The following is a 26,189-nucleotide window of genomic DNA, read 5'->3' as shown; positions in this document are numbered from 1 at the left end:
AAAGTTACAGTAGTAACTTGCTAGGAATCATGGGTTCTTTACCTGTGATTTAAGTATTATCCAAGCTTACGTAGCTCATTAGGGGTTTCCACCTTGGCATTCTCTGAACATCCACATTGGCTGTCGTTTCTTTTTTTCTCCTTTCTAAGCTTAAAAATATTTTTAGAGTGTTTGCAGATTTCTATTTATGCAGGTGATTCACTTTGCATTAATTTTGGTCCTTCTCCAGTACCCTCCCCCATCTTCCCTTGACTGTGACATTTAAGGCTAACATCATCAATAAATATGAATTAGCCCTGTAACAAAACAGTGAGGCAAGTAAACTGTCATTTGAATCCTGAAAAGGGATTTTATTCATACTGCTTTTTTGTTTTTGGCTCTGTTACCAGTGCTTGAACTCAGGACCTTGTGCTTTCTCTTGGCTATTCTTGCTCACAGCTGGCACTCTATCCTGAAGCCACATCTGCAATCTGGCATTTAGCTGTTTAATGGGAGATGAACTTTCATAGACTTTTCTGCCTGGACTGGCTTTGAACAACACTCCTTTAGGTCTCAGCCTTTTGAGTAACCATGATTATGGATGTGAGCCACAGGTGTCAGGCCTAATTTTCTTTTTCTTTTTCTTTATTCTTTCTCTCTCTCTCTCTCTCTCTCTCTCTCTCTCTCTCTCTCTCTCTCTCTCTCTCTGTGCATGTGTGTGTGCATGCGCACGCGTGTGCAGTTCCTAGGGCTTGAATTCAGAGCCTTGGCACTGTCTGTGAACTTTTTTGCTCAGGCTAATGCTCTATTACTGTGAACCACAGCTCCATTTCTGGCTTTTTGATAGCTAATTGGAGTTATGTGAACCATTTGCAACCAGCTCCTACTTTTCGTTTTGGGAGACTTTTTCTGACAATTTATAACCCAAATCAAATTCTGTGATGACTCTAATTACAGCATATGCCAAATGACCCAAACAATGCTTACCTTCTTGTGAGCACTCAATATAAGGCTTGTCAAATGCACATTGGGTACCTGTCTTATGCAGGAACAAGAGCTGTACATCTAGAGTCTACTATTGGTGAGCCATTTCTCTCTCTTATTTAAAGCACAGTGGACTGTACTCTCAAAAGAGAGTTCAGGGAATGAGTATTTGTGAAATATATTGTACCTGGTGTTTTTGTCAGTATGCCTCAGTTTATCTTCCCATCATCCCTCTGGATCTGCACTTCTATACTCTTGAGATGTTTTTGAGATGAAGAAATGAAAATTCCAAGTTTAGGCAGTTTTTCTTAGGTGTTTGAATTTTAATTGAGATCTTTCTGACTTCAAACCCGTGTACTTTTCTAGACATCTCTAACCTATAAGACGTGGCCATGCCATTATTTAATTTTTTCTGTTATTACTTTTTAATTGGCATCATCATTGTTATGATTACTGTACTGCCTTTAGATTTTTCGTGAAGTTGTTCTCAGATGGGGGCAGTTGTTTCTAAAGAGCTTTGGACAATATTTTTTTTTCACAGATAGGAAAGCATTAATGGTTCAGGTAGTAGAGTCTCTAGTTCCTTTTATTCCTTATATCACAAATCCACCTGGTCTACTTGGAGTGTATATGTATAGTTACCTAAGTAAATGGTTACCTGAAGTCCCTTCTAGCTACCTGTGTGAAAGATAGATGTTCAAGTTGGGATCAGGGTGTTCTGCCTGTGTGTATTTTATGTCTTAGGTGAATGGTGATGTAGACTGCAGGAAAATTTCCCTAGATGGGAAGATAGCTGCCTACCCACTGCCTTCACTCCTGTCAGTTGCTGGAGAGGATGGCCAGTCACACAAGAGCACTTCCAAACTTTGGGGAGTCCTGGATGGTTAGCAGATGAGATCATTTGATTCTAGTGAAACTTAACAGCTGCCCTGAATTCACTTTTCCAGAGCACCATACTTTTATTACTAGATTGAATTATAGGATAAGAAAAGTGCTTTGAGCATCTTCAGACCACACATGTAAGACTACACACTTGAGCCTGAGAATTTGGAAAAAAGCAAAAAAAGAAAGAAAAAAGCAGCAAGCTCATGACATGTTATCTGTGATTGTGAAAACGTGTGTGTGTGTGTGTGTGTGTGTGTGTGTGTGTCTTTTTATGTTTGGCCTTGAGATTCATTTGTTTTAAGTGTCATTAATGTCTATTTTTCTTAGTTTAAACTTATAATTGCTCAATACATTTATTTTGGCTTTTTTCCTCAGATGTTTGTTTTCCTTTGATTTTTATTGCTTTTTACCTGTTCTTACCACTGAATTTGTTTAGCTGTTTTTTATGGAAAGCAGAAGACCTGAGGTCTGCCTACAACAGTCAGTGGAATCAAAGGAAGGCTGCTCAAGTTGGTATTTAATGGTGTAGGAATCGTATATGTGTTCTCTACTGCAGACATTGCACACTTGAACTCCTCTGCATTGAGGTTTATTTCCTTCATCTTAGGGTGCAAATGTGAAGAATAGCCAGATTTCCCACATAAATCAGGAAATGGGTATTAATCAGAATAAACACCGGGAAAAAGGAGGTTGTAATGGAAGTGCTTTAAGTATTGTTCAAACACTTGGGATAAATGTGTTCTGCCTTACTTGGCCAGAACAATGTCTCAAGCTAGTGATTCGGCTTTACTCCAGCTTTAACCTCTGGCAAAATTTATACAGCTCCTCTACCGTTAGGGTAGTTAAAAGGGAAGAGGAGAAATTTTTTTAAAAAGTAGAAGTGTTTTTTAATTAAACATGAAAAATAATAAAGACAAGATATAAGAATGCAGTGGGGAAATTTTTAACTTTTTCTTTAAAACATTAAAAACCTAAAACAGAAGGTTATGACTGTTTATTAATTCTTTTCCAAGAATTTAACTGTGCTAAAAATGTTAATTTTGAGACTTTTACTTCTGTCTTTGGTCTGATCTGTAAGGTGTAGAGTTACTCTCATTTGAAAAATACTGTTAATAACTAAGATAGGAACTTGATAGGAATTAAGTTCCTTAAAATAAGAGCTAGAAATAAAGGCTACTGATAGTAGCACAAAGCTTGATGTTGGGTAGGGAATGTGGCTTAGTGGTAGAGTGCTTGCCTAGCATGCATTAGGCCTTGGTTTCGATTCCGCAGTACCACATAAACAAAATAATGATTAAAAAATTAAAAACACAAAAGTGTGAATTTTAGTCTAAAAAGAGGGGAAAAACCTACCTGCTTTCTATGGTTAACCAGAGTACTGGTTAGTTTGTAATATCCAATGTTTCTGTTAATGGTTCCATTATTCTATACATCATCATGTCCTTACATGCCTTTAGATACCAAATTTTAAGGACTTTGCACCTATATAACTTCATATTGTATGCTATGACTCAGGAAGTGTCCTTTCCAACTTTGCATATATCTAATTATTCTTTAATTCTCTCCATTGATGCTAGAGACATTCTGATTGTGGTTCTAGTTTTTTCAAACAGAATTTGAATTTCCTCTGCCAGACCCTTGCTCACTTCATCACCACATCCAATCTCTGCTTACCTGTTCTGCACACTCAGCAACTCATGAACTGTTTTAGCGTCTCCTTCAACGAAGTGCAGGGCGTTTTCCTTTGGACATAGAGCCTTTTATCCTTTGCCTCTTATGTCCATTTAAATGTTACCTCTTTTGTGGATGCCCTATTACTTCTTTCAATAGATTAAAACTTTCCCTTCTACATTACCATAATATTTTTACACCTTTTCTTGGTTTGTTATAATTTTTAACCCAGTTATTCCATAGTAATGGTTTTATGTTCTCTTACTAGATGATATATTCCTTTAGCATGGAATCTGGTATTCTGTTTATGAGGCAACTATGTGAAGTTGGGATATTAATACTTATCTATGGTTATTTGAGGAGCACAAACTTTATTTCAGTGTTTGTCATACATTCAGTGGGCTCTTAATATCATAGCATAGTAGTTTTGCCAGATGGCCAAACATTTTGGCTGTTGATACTTAACATCCTATGATTTTTGGTTTCTGCTCTTTTTGTTTCAGGTTTTCATCTGTAAAATGAGAATAATCATAGTATTTACCTTGTAGGAACACATTGAAGATTAAATGAATCTGTATATTAAAAAGCACTTAGACTAGCACCTGGGAAGTTAGAAGGCTGCACCATAAGCCAACTCAAGAGCAGCTAACCTCATGTGGATTTTCAGTACATCAAATGTGGCTGGTCCAAGTTGAAATGTAATTGTAAACTACAAAGTAGAGTTCAGAGATGTAATGTGAATAAAATGTTAAATATTTCAATCTTTATATTGATTTCATGTGGAAGTAATAGTTCAGGTAAACTGGTGTAGATAAATAAAATATATGAGAATCATTTCTTTTAAATAAATGTTTAAAATTTGACCAGTAAAACATTTTAAATTACTCTTGTGACTCACATTGTGTGTCTAATATATAGTACTGTAATAAATTAACTTTTAGTAGCATATTATTATTACTGTATTTGAATTAGTAGTTATGGTGGCCAAGTTCTATCCCTTCTCACTTTCTCTTTTTTATCCTTTAGCTACTTTAGTGATTCTGGGTGAAGAAAATTAGGAAAGAATGAGAAATATATGAAATAAAGCTCTGTTTAAATGTAGTGGCCAAGAAGGGTACAGTTCCAAGTAAGACTGAATTAGTTGCACCTTAGAGCCAGGTACCTCCAGTTGATAACTTCATCTCCTTGGCTTCTCGGAAATCAAGAATTATCCCTCCAATGTACTTTGTGCTTTCTCCTTTAAGGAGTAACTGAAATTGGTTATCAAAACCAGGTATCCATTTATAATGAAAACGATGAAAACCTGTTGAGAAGTTCAAATTAGAAAGATTAAGGATGTTTTTCGTTTAGGGATAATTAATTCGTTTTCCATCTAGAAAGTGAATTTACAAGGTAACAGTTGCGCAGAGCACTGGTAGCTCAGCCCTGCAATCCTGAACTACTCAGGAGCTTGAGATCTGAAGATGATGGTTTGGGCACCTGAATCCAAGAGACGCTCATCTCGAATTAACCAGCAAAACTCCAAAAGTGGAGACATAATTAAAGTGGTAAAATGTCATCTGTGAGTGAAAAGGCCAAGCAACAGCTTGAAGGCCCTGAGTTCAAGCCCTACTACCATCACACACGTGTCATACACCCACCTCAGTTTTTAAAAAGAGCATTACACTTTTAAAACATTTAAAAATATGTAATTCTAGGTGCTCTCAATCCCCAGTATTTCTTCTCTACAATCCAGATACCAGGATTTTGCTAGTTATGGTTGCAACTCTCAAACTGTCTTGTATCATATGTTCTGAAATTGGTTTGTGTGTATTTAATGTTTTAGTGTAATCTTGTCTTTTGGCATAGAATATACTGGTGACTTCAGCTCCTGCTGGCTTATAACTAGACTGACATTCAAAGACTAATTTAAGAATTTCATTTGGGCAGCCTCTTTTTAGAGGTTGGTCAAATTAGTATATGATTATATGGTTAGTAATTTCCTGAGGTCTTCCCCATAACTGTTTTCATAGTAGCTTGCTCCTTAGACAGGGAATTTAGATTTTGAGGGGTGGGGTTGTATAAACTCCAGAGAGATAATCATCTGATATGTTGGTTTCCTTAGAGATCATAAGGTGCAGTGAATAACATTATCTCTCTGAGTGCCTTAGAACTAATAGGAAACAAAAAAGCACTTGCCAATCCCAGTGGACATAATGTGGTTTATTTATATTGAGATAGTAGAATCACTATAATGTGGAGGGACCCCCCTAGATATTCTGTGGGTGGGGCAGTTGGCACACAGTATGATGTTTCCTTGATTCTGTTCCAAATAAAAACATGTGGAGCTATTTTTCTTGTTTTAACGCTATCTGGCCAGTATTTGTTATTTCCAGTATTGCCTTTTAGTAGTGTTACCTGTTAGTATGAGGTGCAGTGTTAGAAAAGGACACCTTCAGAGATAGTTGAATTTTGAACTCTGAGTGTGATTGGTAATTTTAAATAACATTATTCCAAACTTAGGCAAATTAGGAGTGATTATGTTTGCAAATACTGATTTATTAAAATAAGTCATAATAAGTTTCTTTTAAATAGAAGGCATATCTAGGCTTTTGAATATATAAGTTGAAAAATACTGATCATGACTTGGAGGAAAATGTCCATTATGCTGGACATTATCTCCCTCCCTCCCTCCCTCCCCCCCTCCCTCCCTCCCTCCCTCCCTCCCTCCCTCCCTTCCTCCCTCCCTCCCTTCCTTCCTTCCTATATTTGACAACAAAGACATACTAGGTGCCTAGATGTGGGTGGAGTAAGACATAAATAGCAAAGCAAGCACATACATATATGTCTTCACATTAGCCATTAAGTAAGTACTGTTGTGCTCTCTTTACCTCATAGAGAAGGCAAAAGCTTTTCTCATAGCTGTTGCTTAGAATTAGGTCTACCTTCCTCTCACTTTGAGTGTCAGGGCAACACACCAAGTAGTAACTGAAAAGCCTGAAACAAGCGGGACTAGAAAACATTGTCCACAGCCCAGTGGTCCGTGTTACCATTCTTCTGCTTCTAGCATATATTGCATAATCGTTAGAGGCAATACAAGCCAAATGCTTTTAGTACACTGTATCTGGGGATGTTATGGAATCCCAGAGGTTTGTTTCTTGTTGTCATTGTAACAGTCTCGATTGTGACAAGGAGATCTTGGAAGCCACCTGAGAGTGTCATGAAAACCACATTCCTATTACTGTTGTTTCTGCTGGACACTTATTAGATAGGGAATACATTTATTTGATTTATAGATTTATAAACACAAGCAAAAATCTTAAGTGAATGAACCTATATTCTTTGCACTGAAGTCACATATAACAGTACCTTCCTTTTCACAGTTTAATCAATGCTTTTGTAAAGAAAAGAGAGACTTTGTGTTTAGAAAGAATCATTGTAATAGCAATTAGAAGATATATCTCTTAGTCCTTCTTGACATTCTTAGAGAAATGCCAAGTTCAAGATGATTTTTTAAGACTCTGAAAACAATGGTTTTCCAAGCTTCTGCGATGGTAATTATGAGGGAGGAAAGAGCTTTAATAATTTTCCCTATTTAGAAATTATTTTTCTTAAAGGTAAAAATCACTATGATATATAAGCATTTTGTTGGTGCTATCTTTGTCCTATAAATTAGCATTATATTAATTTCTCTGAAAATTCTTTTTTAAACTTATTCTTAACTTCTGAAATTCTAGTTCAACCTGTATTTTAAATGATTCCAACTAGAAGGTTTAAAAACTAAATTTTTCTTCATTCTGTGCAGCTGTAGTTTACTTTCCAGGCATGAGAAATATCTGTTTTATTAAGTCCTGTGAGGAATATATGTCACATATATTTAAAAAAAAACTATTTGAGATGAAAAATTCCAAAAATGACTTCCCCCTGGTGTGAAGTAAAACAAAAGCCCCAACGCATCTCTGCCTGTGGTAATGACATTGAAGTGACAAACTGCAGGCAGGTGAGGTTCATGGAGATGATCTCACACCTGCACTGTGAGCTTGGGAAACAGCTGGGTTTGGAGCTGGCGCCTGGCCTTGCTGTCTGTTTGATGCAAGACTAGCTCTCAGGTTGGGGCCCTTATATGTGCACAAAAAACTGGGAATGTTTGAAAACAGACAGATTGGGACTATGAGTGAATAGAATGTTTTTCAGAATCTTGTCCCTGGGAAGGAGAGGGGAAGAAGCTCAAGTGAGCTCCCCACAAAGCTCCAATTCCTTCACATCTATCTAGAGCTTTGTCTCACAGATGTCGCTTAGAAAGCCACAGACTAATCCTGTCTGCTTCAATTCTAGGTGGGTGACCTACCAAATAACAGAGCATAGACTTCACTGACCTGAGGGCTCTTCCTCACCTGGCCCTGCCTGCCCCTCATTCCCAAGCTAGATAGTAGAGATTGTGTTCACAGTCCTTCCTGCTATAACCTCAAAGACAACTTCGTATGAATTCTCAGGTTTACCTTTTCATCATACCTCTGAAAGAAAAGAGTTGCATGTACTTGTGAAGGGAAAGGACATAGATTTCTATTTGAGAGCTTTCCCTCTCCATCATCTAATCTGACTTAAGGAAGGTTTACAGAATCCATTGGGCCTATCAATATTTTATTTCTTTGTTCCACCAGGGATATATGCTTACTTACCTGTTCACTTGGGGCTTTTCATTTTCCTCCTGCTGTTGTTTCATTGGCAAGTCAAGTGCCTTTGTGAGGGGAGTGCCTCCCTATATAAGGTTTTCCCAGGGACTTTCAATAGAAATGTCTGATCCCCCTGCTTGCTCAAGAGTTGCCATGTTTCTATTCCACTAGTCCTAATTTCTTCCTTTGAGTCCAGGTACCCAGAACACTCAGTCCAAGCAAACCTTCAGGTTGGTTTGTCTACACTATTTTAGGGGCAAACTAGTTTGAGGGGCTGGGGATGAATGTTTGTCTAGCATGAATAAGAAGCCTTTGGCTCAGTCTTCAGCACTGAACCAACACAAGAACCAACAACAACAACAAAAAAAGAAAATGAGCCTTTAAACTTAGAGGAGATTTTGTATGACAACTCAGGGGTCTGGTGTCTCTTCGTCTGACTTAGAAAAAATGTGTAATAGCTTTTCTCTTTTGAATTACTGTCTTTAAACTCTTAGAATAATTGTCATATGCATGAATAAGTGTTCTAAGGACATGTAATGACTTTTATTAAAGCACAACTGGTTGACATCCTATAAAATAGTTCTGCAGGTCTCTTCTGTTTAGTGTACTTTGATCTTTAACTGCTGGCCTGAAGCACCAGTAGATGCTTCACCAAACTTGGTCCTGCTCATTCTGATTAAGGAAGTGAACAATCTCCCCTGCAGCCCCTATCAAGGCTTACAGGTATTAAGGACAGGGGCTGAAGACAAAGACCCAAGTAACTGAATGCCATTCTTCTCTTCCACCTTAGTTTCCAAGCCTCATCCCAACAAAGAAATGAATAGGAGGAAACCATGTCCTGTGGAGAAGAGCTTTCAACTGTCCTATAGATTGCATGACAGTGGACTCTGACATGGTCAGGGACAATTCATATTGCAGTGTTCATTTTTATAAAGCAAAACAAGTTTTAACTGTTTTTATGGCTTTAAGATTGGCCACTATGCAGAGGCACACAAAGATGAAAGTAATGCTTTTTTCTTCTCTGCCTTCATATTTTACCTTCCTAGAGATGAAGCATTTTTACTTAACCAGACCTTTTCCTAACCAGAACTTTAGGAACCATGCCCATCAAAGCATCAATGGGAAGACAATCCTGGGCCTTGAACTCAGCGACTAGGTACTGTCCCTGAGCTTCAGTGTTCAATGCTAGTGCTCTCTACCACTTGAGCTGCAGCTCTACTTAGGGATTTTTTTTTTTCTGGTTAATTGGAGAGAAGAGTCTCATGACTTTCCTGCCCATGCTGACTTTGAATTGTGGTCCTCAGCTTTCATCTTCCTGAATAGCTGAGATTACAGGAGTGAGCCACTGGTACCTAGCTAATATAAAGCATCTTTTTGTATTATTTTTACATGCCTATATAGCTGATCAGATTACATCCCTTAGACATACTGATAGAGTAAAAAAGAACTCAGGTTTAAAACGATTCAAATATACATGGCTTTTTAAAAATTGTTTGAACTTAGACACGTAGTGAGCCTTAATTTTACTATCAATAAAATAACTATGGTAGAAATAACTGTCCCCCCATACACCTGTTTCATTGAGTACTGAGGAATTTAGGGTACTAAGGACGTGTACATATGTATGTATGTAGAAGAGTAAATTACCATATCTTTCTCAGGTGTGAGCTGCTGTTTATTAGGTAATAGTGAAATATATCCCAACTCCCTAAAGTATTTCAGGTATTTTACCTGTGTAAAATAGGTGCTTCTTTTCCCTTTGGCATACGTAGTCTTTTAGGGGAGAATACAGGGTTTGAGAACTCTTTCCATATTGGATTTTTTTTTTTTTTAGTATCAGGATTTGAACTCAATGCTCCATGCTTGCCAGGTGCATCTTGAGATGCACCTTCAACCCTACCTGGTTATTTTGGAGTGGAGTGTAGAAAACTTTCAGACTGGCTTCCAACCCAGATCCTTCAGATCTCAGTCTTCTGAATAGATAGCATTACAGGTGTGGAGCCTGGTTTAGAGATGTAGTTAAAGCTCAGATCCATACAGTATAATGCATTGAGTTTTGGTTGTGGAAAACCCCTAAATTATCATGCGCTGAGTTGTTAAGAAAGGAATTCATCAGGGTCCCTGGCTTAATCTACTGAAATCTGGTGTGCTGAGATAAAAGTGTATAGTATGTTTATATATGCTTGGGTACATTGTAGAATCAAAACTGAGCCAAGAATGTTCTTGTTCCTCCCTACAAACTAACATCTTTAGATTTTGTGTTGGAAAAAATTTAATTAAAAAAATTTCTTCCTGCTGTTTTCCTATCTACTATAGCCCTAACGTGTTGACAGATGACAAACTGGAGACCACTCAAAAGGTCAGTAAAGAGGGTTTCATGAAGTGGTTTACTTTTGGTTCTTATCTCATTGTCAACAACCTTTATTCTGTCAGGCAAGCCTCTACCACAAGCAGCTTGGAGGTGATGTAATTGTTCTAACAAACAGCACATCACCCTAGACCATTTAAACCTCAACTAGAATAACTGATCCTTTAGAGTTTGATATGAACAATGTCTGGTTTCTGAGCAGTCCTGTGGGAATCAATGTTATGTTTTGATTCCAAGTCTGAGAAAAAAAAGACTTCGCCAAGTGGCAGAGCTGAGCCTCTCCCTGTTGTGTGACTGGTGGAAGCAAGGGTAGGAGAGACTCTCTGGTTTGGAAGGCAGCTATACTCACCACTATACCACCAACGCAGACGCTCTGGTTTGGGGAATAGTAAAGTGCACTAGCATATGTGGTTTTGAATTGGGAAGGCAAGAGATTTGTTTTCACATCTCCCCCACCAATTTGCTTGCCTTGGGCAAGTTACATTGAATTCCTCTGGGGCCCCTTGTTTATTATGCTGCCCTAGGTTTGGAAATTTATTGCAACTATACTATTCTTATTTTTATAAGTTTTATAAATGAGAAAACTGAGGTTGGAGAGAAAAGCAACTTGCTTAAGATCACACAGCTAGAAAACGAATGGTCTCAGGGCTGGAACTCATGGGTATGGTATGATTCTAGTTCATGCCAGCTGTTAGCCCCTGTGCCTTTTAATTGGAAGCCAATCTCTCATGGTAATACTACAGTATTCTGGTCTATGCTATTTATCAAATAAATTGTAATTAAAGAAATCAAAAGTAATGAAAATGATGGCTAATAAGCCTTACAAAAGAGAATTTGTTTCAATTATCTTATTGGTACTCTATTTCTTGTTAATTTATCTAATTCTACCTGTGTTTTAAAATTTTAAAGATTGAATATAGAGGTATGCCTCTTATCATTTCCAGCTGTCAAGAAACATTTTGAAACTTTTTAAGTCTACATATAGGGGAGTTATTCTTATTTAGTACTCATGTAGTTAACGTGTGTGGCTTACTTTTTGCTTTCTTCTGTGCTACACATTCTTATCTTTACTTTGCAGAATAAAAAGGAAAGGGAGCTAGGGAAGTCATTGTTTTACTGTCATATTTGTAGCTGTTCCTGGGATTTGACTGTGGTTTATTTTTTCTGGTCCACAGAATAAAATAGCAACATTCTATTATTGGTAATTATGAGTTTATCTGTTAGCAAATTTCTGTGTCTATTTCTCACTCCAGAAAAAAATAACAGAAAAACCATCTTAGGCAGAAGTATTTTAAGGAGGATTATTTCTTCTTTTCTTTTTTTTTTTCATTTTATAACAGCATTTACAAGTTTATTTTTACTAGAAAACCAAGCTATCTAGTTCTTTTTTTTTTAAAGTTTTTATTATCAAACTGATTTACAGAGATGTTACAGTTTCATACGTTAGGCATTGGATACATTTCTTGTACTGTTTGTTACCTCGTCCCTCATTCACCCTCCCCACTCCCCCTTTCCCTTTCCCCCCGCATAAATTGTTCAGTTCATTTACACCAAACAGTTTTGCAAGTATTGCTTTTGTAGTTGTTTGTCTTTTTTTACCCTGTGTTTCTCGATTTTGGTATTCCTTTTTAATTTCCTAGTTCTAATACCAGTATACACTGTTTCCAATATACTCAGATAAGATACAAAGATAGTATAGGTACAACCACAGAAATACAAGAAGATCATCAGTAATAGAAGCTACAGTTACACAAAGCACGTTGAAAGTAGTTACAACAGTGATATAACAATCGTTTCCATAACATGGAGTTCATTTCACTTAGCATCATCTTATGTGTTCATAAGGGTATAGCTACTGGGCTCTTGTGATCTTCTGCTGTGACTTGCCTAAAACTGTGCTAATTATTCCCTATAAGGGAGACCATAGAGTCCATGTTTCTTTGGGTCTGGCTCACTTCACTTAGTATAACTTTTTCCAAGTCCTTCCATTTCCTTACAAATGGGGCAATGTCATTCTTTCTGATAGAGGCATAAAATTCCGTTGTGTATATGTACCACATTTTCCTGATCCATTCATCTACTGAGGAGCATCTGGGTTATTTCTTCTTTTCTCATGCCTTCCTCTTTTTCCTTATCCAGGGTCTCAGCACTTGCTAGGCTACATACTTAGTCCCTAATTGGAGTTTTTATATTTTAGATAACAGTAACTTCATGAGAGTCAATAACCACATTACTATTCTTTATTCTCAGTTGCCTTAGGTAAATTATATAGAAATATTAAGAAAAAATAAGATTTTTTTTCTGTTCCTCCCCTCCCCTTGCCTCCACTCCTGCAAATAGTGTGTTTATAATTTTGTTGGCCTCTCCTACGTCTACCTCTTCCTCCTCATTTCTTTTCTTCATTCCACTGTATCTTCCTTTTCAATAAAACTTCCATCATCATTAATTACATGCAAAAGAATCAGTGTATATTATAAAGCTGGATTTCTTTTGTAGTCAGAAGTAATAACATGGTGTGTATGTTGCATGTATGGTCCAAATAGATATCTGTTCTCTTGGTGATGATGGGGAGATGTAGAAGAAGATTTGGATAAAAATTAATAGTTTCTGTCTTATAAAACCCTGTTTACATGGAAAATGATGGCATCTTGTGTTCTGTAATTTAAAAATAACTGTGTAGATAAGATTTAATGCTTTTACCATTATTCTTAGAATCCACTCCTGTCATGAAGAGATCTGTGATCTTGATACAGTCTTTTTAATGTCCCAAAAATGGTCATTTGTCAGGTGGTTTTATATAAGAAGGATACTAAAACTTAAAAACATGTGTATAGGAAGGAAGCATATAATTTTGGCTAATGGAAATTGTTGGTCATAGATAAAGATCACAGTATTAATAAATTCAAGGGAATGTAAGCTGTTTAACATTACTTTGAGTTCACCTAAATAAAGAGGGAAGACTATTTCATATCAAAATTAATTTTATGGTGAATTTACAGGACAAAACCTGGTAAGAACTAGGCTAACGAAGAGGTTGAGGTTGATTGCTGTCTGGTTAGCATGCAGAGCCAACACTCTAGGAGAGGGTTTCTATTCTTAATTTAATTCATGGATAGTTTCTGGCACCTGTTCACTTCCTTGAGATCTGCCAAACCTGGTTCTCAGTCTGGATGAGGGGATAATTTTAGAATTGTAGAACATGTTTTGAACACTTAGGGAGACTGCTGAATTTTGTAGAGAACTGCAAGTGGGAGGAAGTAATAATGCACAAAAGTTACACTACAAACATTACATAAGAAATCATTCTTTGTAGATAGTTTATCTTTTAACCTCATTTTATTAAAGAATTTCCCATTTTTCCAACCACCCTTCCCAAATTCCTCTTCATATATGCAACTCAGCTTTTCCTGATTAGGAAAAGTTTACTTTCTATGGCATACATTTTCAGGATTACTGGGTTCTGCTAGAAATTGTTAATCACTATAACACTTTCTTTGCTCAGATTTTTTGTTTTTATGTTGTAGGCATACCTTTAAAATAACACTCCTTTTCTTTGCACTTTTCCATTTCAGTATTTAAGTATTTTCTTCTTTTTTTTTTGCCAGTCCTGGGCCTTCCACTCAGGCCTGAGCACTATCCCTGGCTTCTCTTTGCTCAAGGCTAGCACTCTGCCACTTGAGCCACAGCGCCACTTGTGGTCGTTTTCTATATATGTGGTGCCTGGAAATTGAACCCAGGGCTTCATGTATGCGAGGCAAGCACTCTTGCCACTAGGCTATATTCCCAGCCACGATATTTAAGTATTTTCACACCATACCCTGGTAAAGCTTTAGCCAAGGCACTTTTGAAAAGATTGGTTTAGTATTTTATGTAAATCAGTATTTTCTTTTTTAAAAATAATTGTGGCTTTTGTATGAGACATTTTCCTTAATGTGATCATGCCACTTTTTATTGCTAGTTACTTCTCTCAGCTTGACCTGGGAAATATGTCATGTGTACTGTTAGATTTACAAACTATTTGAAGTTCAAGTAAAAATCTACTACTATGAAGCTGTTGTAATTGGGTATCGGTATAGGTGAAACATACTTAATGTACCATTGCCTGTCTGAACATTAGACTGTTTGTATTTCCACTTGTTCTGCAGATTTTAATTAAAATTGTGTGTGTGTGTATGTGTGTGTGTGTGTGTGCATACAGCCTAAGTGACAAATGTAGGCACTCAGATCTGCCCATTTTCAATTTCCATGTACTTCACTTATGAATTCTCTTCAAATGCAAAAATAACCAGAGAACTTATATATTTGTTTATATTCACATAGAAATTTAATTGTGTTAAGATGGCCCTTGCAGACCTTTGAGCAAAGTTTTGATAGTTTTGAAGATCACCTGTGTTCTCTGACAAGAACTAATATGTTCATGGATTATTTAGTAATGCTCATTTGAAGATTTAAGGATTTTTATATTGATCTCGTGTGTTACATACCAAATAGATATCCACACCACTTTTAAACCACACCAGGATAGCCACCAAGGAATAAAAATCTGTTTTCTGACATGTGAAGTAAGTACATCCTTTGTTTGCAAATACTAATAGTTAAGAGGCTGTTCTTACTTTGTATTTTATGCTCCCATTTTATATACCAGTTGCTGTTTAGTAATTGCAGATATCCTATAAAAACAGCCTTTTTCAGGACATGCATAAAAATATGACATGGAGAGATGATAACCTTGGTTTTAATGGGAAATCAATGTGCTTGACCACATACCTCAAATGAAGCATTTGTGTATGTATGTGCAAGTGAACATCTGTGTATATGGATGCACATAAAATGCATTAGTTAAGATCATGGAATCCAGATTTGGACTTTATACAGCAGCATAGTCATTGACCGTTGTTAAGATGGGTAACATGTTATCCTTTATGTTTCAATCCCTTTATCTTTAATTTGGGGACAAAAACAGAACCTTTCTCAAAATATGACAGTAACTATTTGCACTTAAAGTGTATAGAGCGTGTACCCTGTATTTAATCAATACACAGCAATGTTGACAGCAAAATTATTCTATGATGCCTTTTGATGAAGAATATCCACTAGTATCTAGACCTTACTTCAGTGATTTACATTTATAACTAGTAGGAGACCACTTTGACATTACATTCTATTTCATGTACAACTGTTTTCTTCAGTTTGCTTCAGCAGGCAGACGCCTGAAAGAGTTAAAAATATTTCCTTGTTTTTCAGGCTTTAATTTAGGCTCATTGTTATACAAAAACTGTTAGCCTGGGTAAAGCTGCACCTTGAGCACTGATGTAAACTGAGTTTTTCAAAGTACATTAAAATTTGCCATAGTCTTCCCTTGACGATTGAGAGATTTGCATCTGGTAGCGATTCACTCAGCCGAATGGAAGATCACGCTCCTTAGAGTGCTGATAAGCGGACACATGACATTTGCAAAGAGCAGTTTGCCCACTCGAGTGCCAGGGCAAACTCGAGAAAATTCTGTGCTTCCAATTTCATCAGAAACGTAGGGAATATTGCAAATGACACTACCAAATCAACTGTAAATAGATGATAATTTGATTGACATCTGGAAAGCTGTCACCGGCTGAGCAGCCCATAACAGGAACATTTACTGAGTGCAAAGGCAGCTTTCAAGTAAATCACTTTTTGTCCAGTGGGGCCCAGCCAGATTATAATTGCATGTCCTTCCCTTCATTGCAAATTCCCCATTACCGTTACCAGCAGTGTCTCATTTAAAGGAAGGTTGTCTTCCAAATATTCGCAGTGTCTTGTGTTAACTCGTCACCTCCCTCCTTGAAGGCTTTCTGTGGGCTAGGTAATCCAGACCTTGCTTCCATTCATTGCAGTAAAACTCATTAACTTCAGTTTCCTTTGTGTGGAGATACATATTATATATAAATTAACTGTTAGGTGAAATACAGCAAGTAGAAAGTTGAGGCTAAAACAATTCTGGCAAGATTTTTAGCACAATCCTCAGAATTGTCTCTACTGTTATTTTTGAATAAACATTTGGCTCTTATGATTTTTGAAATGGCAATATTTCAAAATTGAATCAAAGAGTGATGTCTTTCCACGTTGTCAGAATCATTCAAGATACATATGTAGAGCTAGTGTTAGTTCTGGCCCTTGTGTTCTACAATTCCAAATGCTTAGGAATATAGGAAATGTTCAATGACTAAAACACATGGCCACCTATAAGTCCAATTGCAGATAGTTTATTAAGTAGCAAATACTCGTGGGGAGAATTATCAAGTCATTGTTCATGAGATCATCTAATTTCTTCTCTATCAAAAACCAGCCAGGTATTTGATATGTGGTTAACAAGTAGTACACAGTTACCAGTCTTTTTTCCCAGAATTCTTGTGTCTCTGGTTAAGAAAATGAAGGGAAAACACCACACATGCTTGATCTAGTTCTGCTGTATTTTCAGATCTGGAGAGTATCATTTGGCCTCAGTAGAATATGTAGATGTGGAGGACAGAACTCACCATGATATTCAGTCTTGGGACTTGAAAATGGTGTGTTTCTGCACAAAGCCTTTGGTTCCTTACCTATGGGCCTTAAAATGTCTTGCTAGAAAGAGGGAAAATGCAGTTTTTTCTATTCTAAGAATTTCCTCTTTTCTACAAACATGATAGGAATTGAAGCTTATGTGGCTGGAACAAGACCAGTAGGCATTTTCCTTGCAGAAAGAGCTTTAGATCTCTGTGTCACAAGCAATCAAGAAATCATTTCTGGCTGTATAGTATAACTGCTTATTGTAGCCCCAGTGAAAGGGCATGGGAGTAGAGGATCTTGCTAATTGTACTGAGCCTGCCTGCATTGCAAGTGTCAGATGATTTGATAGGACTGACATGCAGCTAAATGGAATAGGAAAAGACTGCAGTGGACTGTTGGTCCATTAGTTTGCTCGGCATTTTGTTTTACTAAGGAGCCCTCTAATGGTTTCTCGGCAATAATTACTATCTCTCTTCTTCATGGTATTCAAAATGACAGGCACTTGCTGAAGTCGCAGCTAATATATTTGCACTCTAACCACCCCCAATGCTGAGTCTCCTTGAGTATGTTTGGCTAACAAATAAATGATAGTGATTGGTGATGTTTTTTTTTTTCTTGGAGAAAATTTCTCTAATGCAGAAGACAGTCATTTTATTTCGGCTACTAAGCAGGCGTGTGGTGTAACATGAGTGCTTGTGAAAAAAACTTGATGCATTAGCTGTGGACTGCTCATTGCATGTCTCATGTATTAGTAGTTGATGATACTGAAGTAGGGGAAAAACTTTTATGGCTGTTTTACCTATGTAATGATAACTTCAGTCTTGAGCCAGAACCACAGATGAGGTAGAGTTTATATTGAAATGAACCTCCTACTAATGTCTTAAATTTATATAATAAGGGATTATTCCTTTGTTTCAAAACACTTCTTGCTAGGAAGCAGTTTTATTATTTAGTTATTTTTCTAGCACAGTAGGTGTCTTAGAGAAAACATTTAAAATTTTTGGTCATTTCTTTTTCAGTCACTTCTTTGTGAAGTGTGGTCAGTTTTGCTTATAAGTTAAGTTTAGTTTCTAAATTATTTGGAACTTGTTTGAAATTGAACGAATGAGCTTTGATTCTTTTGAGATTTTTTTTTCATTAAGGTTTGTTTGCTAAAGTACAACAGTTAAAAACGATGACTATCTTAATTGTCCAGAGTAGCACCATTATTGTCTTGGTTAAAATCTTTGAGGGATTTGAACATCATAAAAAAAAGCCTTACTTGAGAAAATACAGAGGAAAGGACAAAAGTTATAAAACTACATAACAGCATAGAAGACGTGCTTGGGATTTTGAAGTTTGTTTCCTTCTTTTTATAAGTGTGTATGTTTGTGGGCCCATAAATAAAATCATTTAGGAGGAGTTGAGTAAACTTGAATCCAGGCCTATTTTTATAAACTCTTCTTTTACGAAGGATGAGAACATATTAGCAGCAACTCAATCATAGGGAATTTACCCAACTTTTGCTTTTAAAACATATTATGGCTGCCTGATAGAGTAGGTGTTTACCTTTTTGTTCTATCAGAAAGAAGAGAAAGGGAACTGTCTTATAAACATATTTAGAACACATGAAGAAAATGAAAGTTTTTTTTTTCTTTTTGGAAAAAAAAGCCTTTTAGGATCTATTTTCTTTGTGCAGGTACCAGATGTTGATGTTGGCAGTGGTTAAGAGGGTCACAGGGCATTTAAAATCACTAGGCTGTGGGGAATAGAATTCCAGGTCTGTTACACTGAAAATTATTTAAAACTTGTGTTTACTCAGTGGTAAGTAGTACAAAAAGTACCTTTCCTGTATAAGCCCCTCTTCAATAAGTACCTTAGATATACATTATCAGTGAAGTTGCTACAAACTCTTATTTCTTTTCCAGTGACAATTCTTAACATTGCAGAGGTCACTGGTTCTATTTAAGAATCTATTTTTCAATATGAAAAGCAGATCACTCTCCAATTGGCCTTACTTTGGAGCTATCCATTTCAAATTACAGAGGACTGAGACTGTGCCACTTGGCTGTATACTTGTGCAGAAAAGACATATATTACCGTACTTAGATAATATTTCCTTTGTATCCTAGCAGAGTAATTTTGAAAAGGAAATAGGACCTTTTACTTCCTTCACTCCCCCTACCTGGTTTCTTCTCTGGGTGAGCCAAAGTTCCTTTCTCACTGATAGAATAATTAGGGTTAATAGTTTCAATGCATAAATAATATTTCAGAAAGTAAAAATTTCTGGAAAACAAATCAGCTTCTATCTAACAGGGTACCTCTTTGTGTTCAGTACAGATTTAGACGGTGGGCCATTATTGGCTTTTCCCAAGTATTTTTTATCCATTTCTGCTGCAGTTTGCATCGTGATTTTACTCAGGAAATTTGAGTTAAGTACTTAATTTTGTAAGTACAATGGAATTGATTTCTTCCAGTCTATATTTCCCTTCTTGTTACTAAAAGTAATACTTCCTACCCTCTTTTGAAAAAAAGGAAATATTTCAAATAATCTATCCATGGATGGGTGGAGTAGAGGGGAGGCTGAAAGGAAAAAGGCTACCAGCATCAGTCTCTGTCTCAAATTGTAACTAATTTCTGCCTCTTGAGCTTAGGCTTTTCAGATTTTCTATGGAGTATGTTATTTTTTTATAGAAAGTAAAGTATATGTGTTTTGTAGTTGGTTTTGATATGCTTAAGGAGCTGTTACTAATAGACCTTGGAGTCTTGGTACAGCCATGTATTGATTCACAATGGGGTATACCAGGAGATCTAGGAAATGAAGATGTGTACATCATTAAGTATCAACAACGGAAGGTGTATCCCTTGATATTCAGTAAGGGTTATATTGTTTCCTAGGCTACAAATCTATACAGCATGTCACTCTACTGAGTATTGTAGGTGATTGTGACATTTGCATATTTAAACATACCTAAATGAAGTAAAGGTAGGGTAAAAATTCTTTGTAAAAGATTAAGATTGGGTGCAGTGGCTTATGCCTGTAATTTCAGCTACTGGGGAGACAGATTGGGATGATCATGGTTTGATTCCAGAAACACTGTGAGATTCTTCCTCATCTCTTTTTTTTTTTGTTTTGTTTTTGGTCTGTTGTGACGTTTGAACTCTGGGCCTGTGCATTGTTCCTGAGCTCTTCAGCTCAAGGCTAGTAGTCTACCACTTTGAGCCACAATGCCACTTAGATTCTTCCTCATCTCAACAAACAGTCTAGCATGGTAGGACACCACTGAAATCTCAGCTATATAGAGGTATAGTTGAAAGACTCTCAGTACTAGTAGGGTAAAAATGCTAGGTCTTGTCTGAAAAATACCTAAAGCCAGGTGAAGGTCTAGGGGTATGGCTCAAGTGATACAGTTCTTGCCTATCCCGTCTGGGAATGAAGGAACAAACATACAAATGTAATACATTAAGAATATGTTAAATTTATTTAAAAAATCTTCAATAATAAATTAGCTTTTTGTTTACTGTAATTTTTTAAATTTAATTTTATTGTCAAGGTGATGTACAGAGGGGTTGCATTACATAGTAAGGTAGTGAGTACATTTCTTTCATACTTGTTACTCCCTCCCTCAGATTTCTCCCACCTTCGTTCCCCCTCACAGACTCCCCTCCCCAGTTGTATAGTTAATTTCCAACATACTTCCTTGTGTGTATTGCTGTTGCATTGGTTCACCTTTTATCCATTATCTCACCATTTTGATGTTTCCCTTCCCTAGTTCAGATAAACGTATATACTATACCCAGGGTACCAAAATCAAATACAGTGGCAACAGAGGATCAACCATAGGAAAGAAAACAAACGAAAAAAGAAAGAATTAAAAGTAGTATACTAAAAATAACAACGAAAAACCTTTTGTTTTATGTTTATTTATTTTGTTTGACAGTACTAGAAAGTAAACCTATAGCTTTATGCTTGCTAGCCAGGTGTTCTACCATTTGAGTCACTCCTTCATCCCCTTTTTGTATTGGTTTTTACATTTTATTGTCATATTGGCCTGGAGTGCTATCCACCTACTTGTGCTTCCAGTATTGCTGGACATATGCCACTGTGTCCTACCCATTTTGCTTCCTTGTGGGATAGCAGGATCCCAGCACCTGCTTAGCCATTGGTTGAGATGGAACCTCTTGAACTTCTGTTTGCCTGGTGTGGCCTTGAAATTTGATTTCCTGATCTCTGTCTCTCAAATAGGATTATGGGCTTGAGTCACCACACTTGGCTCATTTTTAACTTTTTGACTGGTAATAGCATTTGGCTGAAACCATAAACATAAGCATCTTTTCTTTGAAAAAATATTTTATTTCTTTCCAAAGTTTTTGCTTAAAATGAAGATATGAACATACATATTAGCCTAGGCATCCAAGAGGCGAAGTTCATGTAAACACTGTTATCCATGCTTCCACATCTTGCCCACTGGAAGATCTTCAGTAACCCAGTAGAGCTGTCACCTGTGATACTAGCACCTTCTGGATCCCTCTTTATGAGCTGCTCTTGGCTCTGCTTGGAGAAGTGTCTATCATTTCAGAAGTATGAGGAAATCTATGTGCTTTGTTTCTTTTTTGCTGTCAAAGATTTTGCTAGAAGGAGACAACCTTGTGGTGTTGGGAGCCATGGCTTTTTTTTTCTTTTTAAACATTTTAAGGACTTAGTTGAGATCCGTTAAAAAAACAACAACCCACCAACACCCCCACCCCCCTAAAAACCCAGGTACCAATTCACTGTGAATCTTCTTGGGAGTACATTTTCCTCTCTATTTTCTTTTCTCTTGCCTCTGTAGCTAGTGTTCACTGGATGTTAAAAATTTTTCAGCTCCATTGTAATCTGTGAGGCCACTGCCATATGCAGAGTGTGATGTTATATGGCCCATACTGCATAGCCTTCTGGACCACCTGACATTGAGTTACAGGTATGTGCAGTGGGGATCCCCTATCTGTAGGATTTACTGGTCACTAAAGGCAACAGCGGTTTCCAGCTTATGTGAAATAAAGGGCTCACCATTGTTGCCATTACTGCCATGTTATTCTTTACCTCTTACCTGCCATGTATGTGTTCTGTAGGCATAACATTCTTACATTTATATTGCTTGTCCGTGTAATTGTGCAAGGGAAATGGTCATACAGGGTGGTAGAGAGCATTGAGGGGAAACTTCAGGGATCCTTCTGACATCTCTATGTAAGTTAGTGGAAATTTTCTGCTTGCTGTATAGTTGATACTTAGGATGGCTTTCTAACTCATCAAATTCTTAACACAGTTTTGAGCATCTCTTCCAATTGGAGGGAATTCCTGTATAATATAGCATGATATAGTTATTTGGAAAACATTCATAGAAGTCTAGTGTTTAGAGTCAGGAGACTGTCACAACTTAAGTGCCATCTTGGGTAGTATTTTAACCTCTGAACTTTGTTATCTTTATCTGTAAAGTGGGGGATGTATTACTTTTCTTTAAGGTAGTTGGGAGAATATAAAAGCATAATTTGTAAATGAGTATACATTTCATTTATTGACTAAGGTATTCTTGCCAAACTACCTAAATTAGAATAGAGGTGATTTGGATCAAGTCCCTGAGTTCATTGCCTAGAGCCAAATTACACTTGTCCATTCTACTTGGAAGGAAGGATGTCAAAGATGTATGATTTTAATCTTATTTTTCTAAGAGTCTAACCCCCATAGCTTGCATTAAAAACAACAACTTGAAAACAGTTCATTTTCTGTTCCTAATTACTTGGCAGAAATTTTGAATAGAAAAAGAGAAACTAGTAACAACCAACCTTTCCTTTGCACTTACAGATCAACAAAAGGGATTCTTGGGTCCTAGAGACCAAAGAAAGAATCAGCAGGAATGCCCAGGGTGAATTGATGGATTGCAGAGCCTGGCTGGTAATTACTTTCACTGAGCTGAAACATTAACTTGATACATGGGAGCAGAGCCAGATGAAAATCAGGAATTGGGCCATCCCCTCCAACCATGGTATAGCCACACTTTCCTTTTGGAGGCAGTCTTCCCTTTGATGGAATTGTCCTGCTTGCTTTCCTTGGCTTTGACATGGATTTTCATGCCTCACTCTCATAGACTAGAATGGTACTTTTAGTTTTGATTGGTGTGGGGATCTGAGTGTTCAGGCGAGCAACAACATTTCTGAATAATTTTCAGATGCGTAACAGATACTAACAGAATTTTCACATGGGGATTATATTTTGCAACTGCCAAATTCTGATTTTTTTCAGTGCTGGGATTTGAACTCAGGTTCTTGTGGGTGTAATGCAAATACTGTAACACTGAGCCACCTCCCTGTCCCTCAAGTTTTCACCTTTGGACTTCTGTGGTACTTTTACCGTATATTTATCTAGCCTCAAGCTAGGTATGAGATATATAAGAACATATTATTAGGTATTGTTATTAAATATATTATTAGGTATGATATGTAGGGATGTATTATTTAGTCCCTGTTATTAATAATTTCCTAGTTTGTTATGCTGGGGAAGATTGTGAAGCCATAATGAAATTCTATGATATGATTATGTATTGTTGCCTGTTTTCTTTGGATTGGGAGGGCTACATTCCTTTTCTTCTGATGGATATCAAATCCATAAAACATGAGAGCTCATTTAATGTACTGTGCCTCTCTGTTCTAAACTTGAAAAGATGGATATCTAGAAAGATGAAGCTATTTCCAGCTTACCAGTGCCAACAATGGACTTAAACCCAAGCTTTCTGAGTTCAAGATGCTTCTTACTTTATGAGGATAGTAGTTGTTACCTTAAGACACTGAAAAAGAGAAAATCCAAAAATCTACAATAAAGATGAGATATAGTGACTGACACTGAGAAAGACTTGATTATTGTCACCATCACCACTTTAGTTTTACTATTCCTAATGCACTTCATTAATAAACTCAACCATATTTTGTAAGGTCATCAACTAGTTTTGATTTGACAGTGTTTGACACTTCTTACTTCCATAAAGTCCCACAAAAGTTATTGATTGAAGATATTTGAATGGTAATTAGCAGTCCTAGTTTTGGACTTTTTATGAGTTGACTATATTTCTTCAATTTAAAGATTTGTCAAATTTGATTCTATTCAAATACATTCTCTTAAATACTGCCCTGTGCTTCCTTTTTTGTTGGTTTGTTTGGTTCTTAGGCCTCTACATTGAAGACATATGATAACAATATTTTTAAAGTATCCCAGTACTTTTAACCTGGGGCTTTATGCTAAAAGGCTTCAGTTATAAAATGTACTATTATGGGAAAATTTTAATAACATGAGCATATAATAGTTGGAATGGACAGTAGAGAATATAAAGTATTTAAGAAAAAAGAAATTGTCAGTTGTGCTTTCTTTGGTAAGTAGTCTTAATGCTGCTAGTGTCACTCTGTTTCCATTAATATTTGTTGTACATTAACAGTGTGGCTTGGTAGAAGGAATATGGCACATTGGTTTGGGGCTTCACCTCATTATTTCCATTTAAGAGCTCTGGGATTATATGCATTGTTTCACTAAGCTTTAATTGTCATAAGTTTGGATGCCTTATCTTCCTTTCAAAGTTTCCTGTGCTTAGTAAATGTGAGCTCCTTTCTCCTCCTAACCTTAACCTTTACCTTCCTACCTCTTTCCCTGCATTTCAAAAGGATGAATTCAAGGAACACAGGAACTTGGAGAGTTTAAGTTTTGTACTAACATTTTCAGTGGTTTGACTTTTAAATCATCTCTTTACTGTGAAATTCCTGGCTCCTATAAATCTAACACCCTTGGGAACCACACTCATGACAATCATGAAGTGTCTGACTTCAAAGGATGAGAAAACCAGTGAAACAAAAAGAGCAAACTTCTCTTTGGAGCAATGTGTGCATGCCTGTCCTTAGGATCCGCCTGGGAATGTGGAGAACAGCATCACCACCTCTCTCTGGCAGTGATACGGAGGGTGTGGAGAAGACTCTGGGGTTTATAATTGCATGGCCGTCTGGCCTTCGCTGAACATTCTTTCCCCTTCTAGGATACCTGTAATTGTCATCAGATGGCTCCATATCCAAAATGTTTCCGGTATTACAGTGACTTTCTTTCTTTCTTTCTTTCTTTCTTTCTTTCTTTCTTTCTTTCTTTCTTTCTTCTTTCTTCTTCTTTCTTTCTTTCTTTCTTTCTTTCTTTCTTCCTTCCTTCCTTCCTTCCTTCCTTCCTTCCTTCCTTTCTTTCTTTCTTTCTTTCTTTCTCTCTTTCTCTCTCTTTCTCTGTTCCTTTCTCCCTTCCTTCCTTCCTTCCTTCCTTCCTTCCTTCCTTCCTTCCTTCCTTCCTTCCTTCCTTCCTTCCTTCCTCCCTCCCTCCCTCCCTCCCTCCCTCCCTTTCTCTCTAGTTCTTTCTTTCTTTCTCTCTCTCATACACACTCTCCCTTTCTCTCTCCCCTCTCCCTTCCTTTCTCTCTCCTTTTCCCCCTCCCTTCCTTTCTTTCTTCCTCCCTCCCTCCCTCCCTCCCTTCCCTTTCCTCTGTTCTTTCCCTTCCTTCCTTTCTTGCTTTCTAGAATTAGCAGTCATTATTTGCTTGTGCAGTTGTGCAGATTTAGCACTTCTAGAGTATAGAAAAACAATCAAGGCTGGATGTGGTGGCTTATTTCTGGATCTGAGGCTACAAAGGATCAGGGGCATGGCTCAATTGGTAGAGTGCCTGCTTAGCAAGCATGAGGGTCTGACTTCAAACCCCAATACTAGGAAAAGAAAACCCAACTGATTATAGAGCCTCCTTAGTATTTTTCATGAGCCTCCTCACTGTCTTTGCTAATTCTTTTCCACTGCATTGCTTTAAAGGATCCTCTTTCTCACCCCCAAAAAAGATAAAAAATGATGATGGCAACACTCAAACTTTTCAACTATAATCAGTCTCACTTTTCACCTTATTATTTCTGGGCCTGTTGTAGAACACTGTATCTTTCTTGGGCTAAAGGAAACAAGCATTTGAAAGTTGGACTGATAAGTGAATAAACTCTGTGATGAATGATGCAGTGTTGAGCTATCCCTGTGTATGGATAGAAAAGGGGACACCTGAGATGGATCATGAATTATACCTAATAATATATAAATGACGAATGATGGCATTAATTGG

At 37.0% G+C, this 26,189-nt stretch overlaps 1 protein-coding gene across 20 annotated transcripts in view; it reads left to right on the top strand.

Annotated features, from left to right (window-relative positions):
* Bnc2 (basonuclin 2) overlaps nucleotides 1–26,189 on the top strand; it is a 428,651-nt gene that overhangs the window by 47,124 nt on the left and 355,338 nt on the right. For 6 of the 20 annotated variants that reach the window (XM_048353294.1, XM_048353217.1, XM_048352993.1 and 3 more), the window contains exons 1-2: nucleotides 9,496–10,530; nucleotides 22,883–22,972. The exons of 4 other annotated variants lie outside the window; for them this stretch is intronic. In XM_048353294.1, coding sequence (XP_048209251.1) covers nucleotides 10,351–10,530; nucleotides 22,883–22,972 — 270 coding nt within the window. In that variant the 5' untranslated portion in view covers nucleotides 9,496–10,350. Of the gene's footprint in view, nucleotides 1–9,492; nucleotides 10,531–22,083; nucleotides 23,064–26,189 lie in introns of those variants that run through there. 10 more of the 20 variants (XM_048353068.1, XM_048352829.1, XM_048353579.1 and 7 more) reach the window with 9 other exon arrangements.

This window comes from Perognathus longimembris, chromosome 1, assembly GCF_023159225.1.
Source record: "Perognathus longimembris pacificus isolate PPM17 chromosome 1, ASM2315922v1, whole genome shotgun sequence".
Taxonomy (NCBI): Eukaryota; Metazoa; Chordata; class Mammalia; order Rodentia; family Heteromyidae; genus Perognathus; species Perognathus longimembris.
Note: the sequence above shows the minus strand (reverse complement) of the source record. Positions and strands in the feature narration are given on the sequence as shown.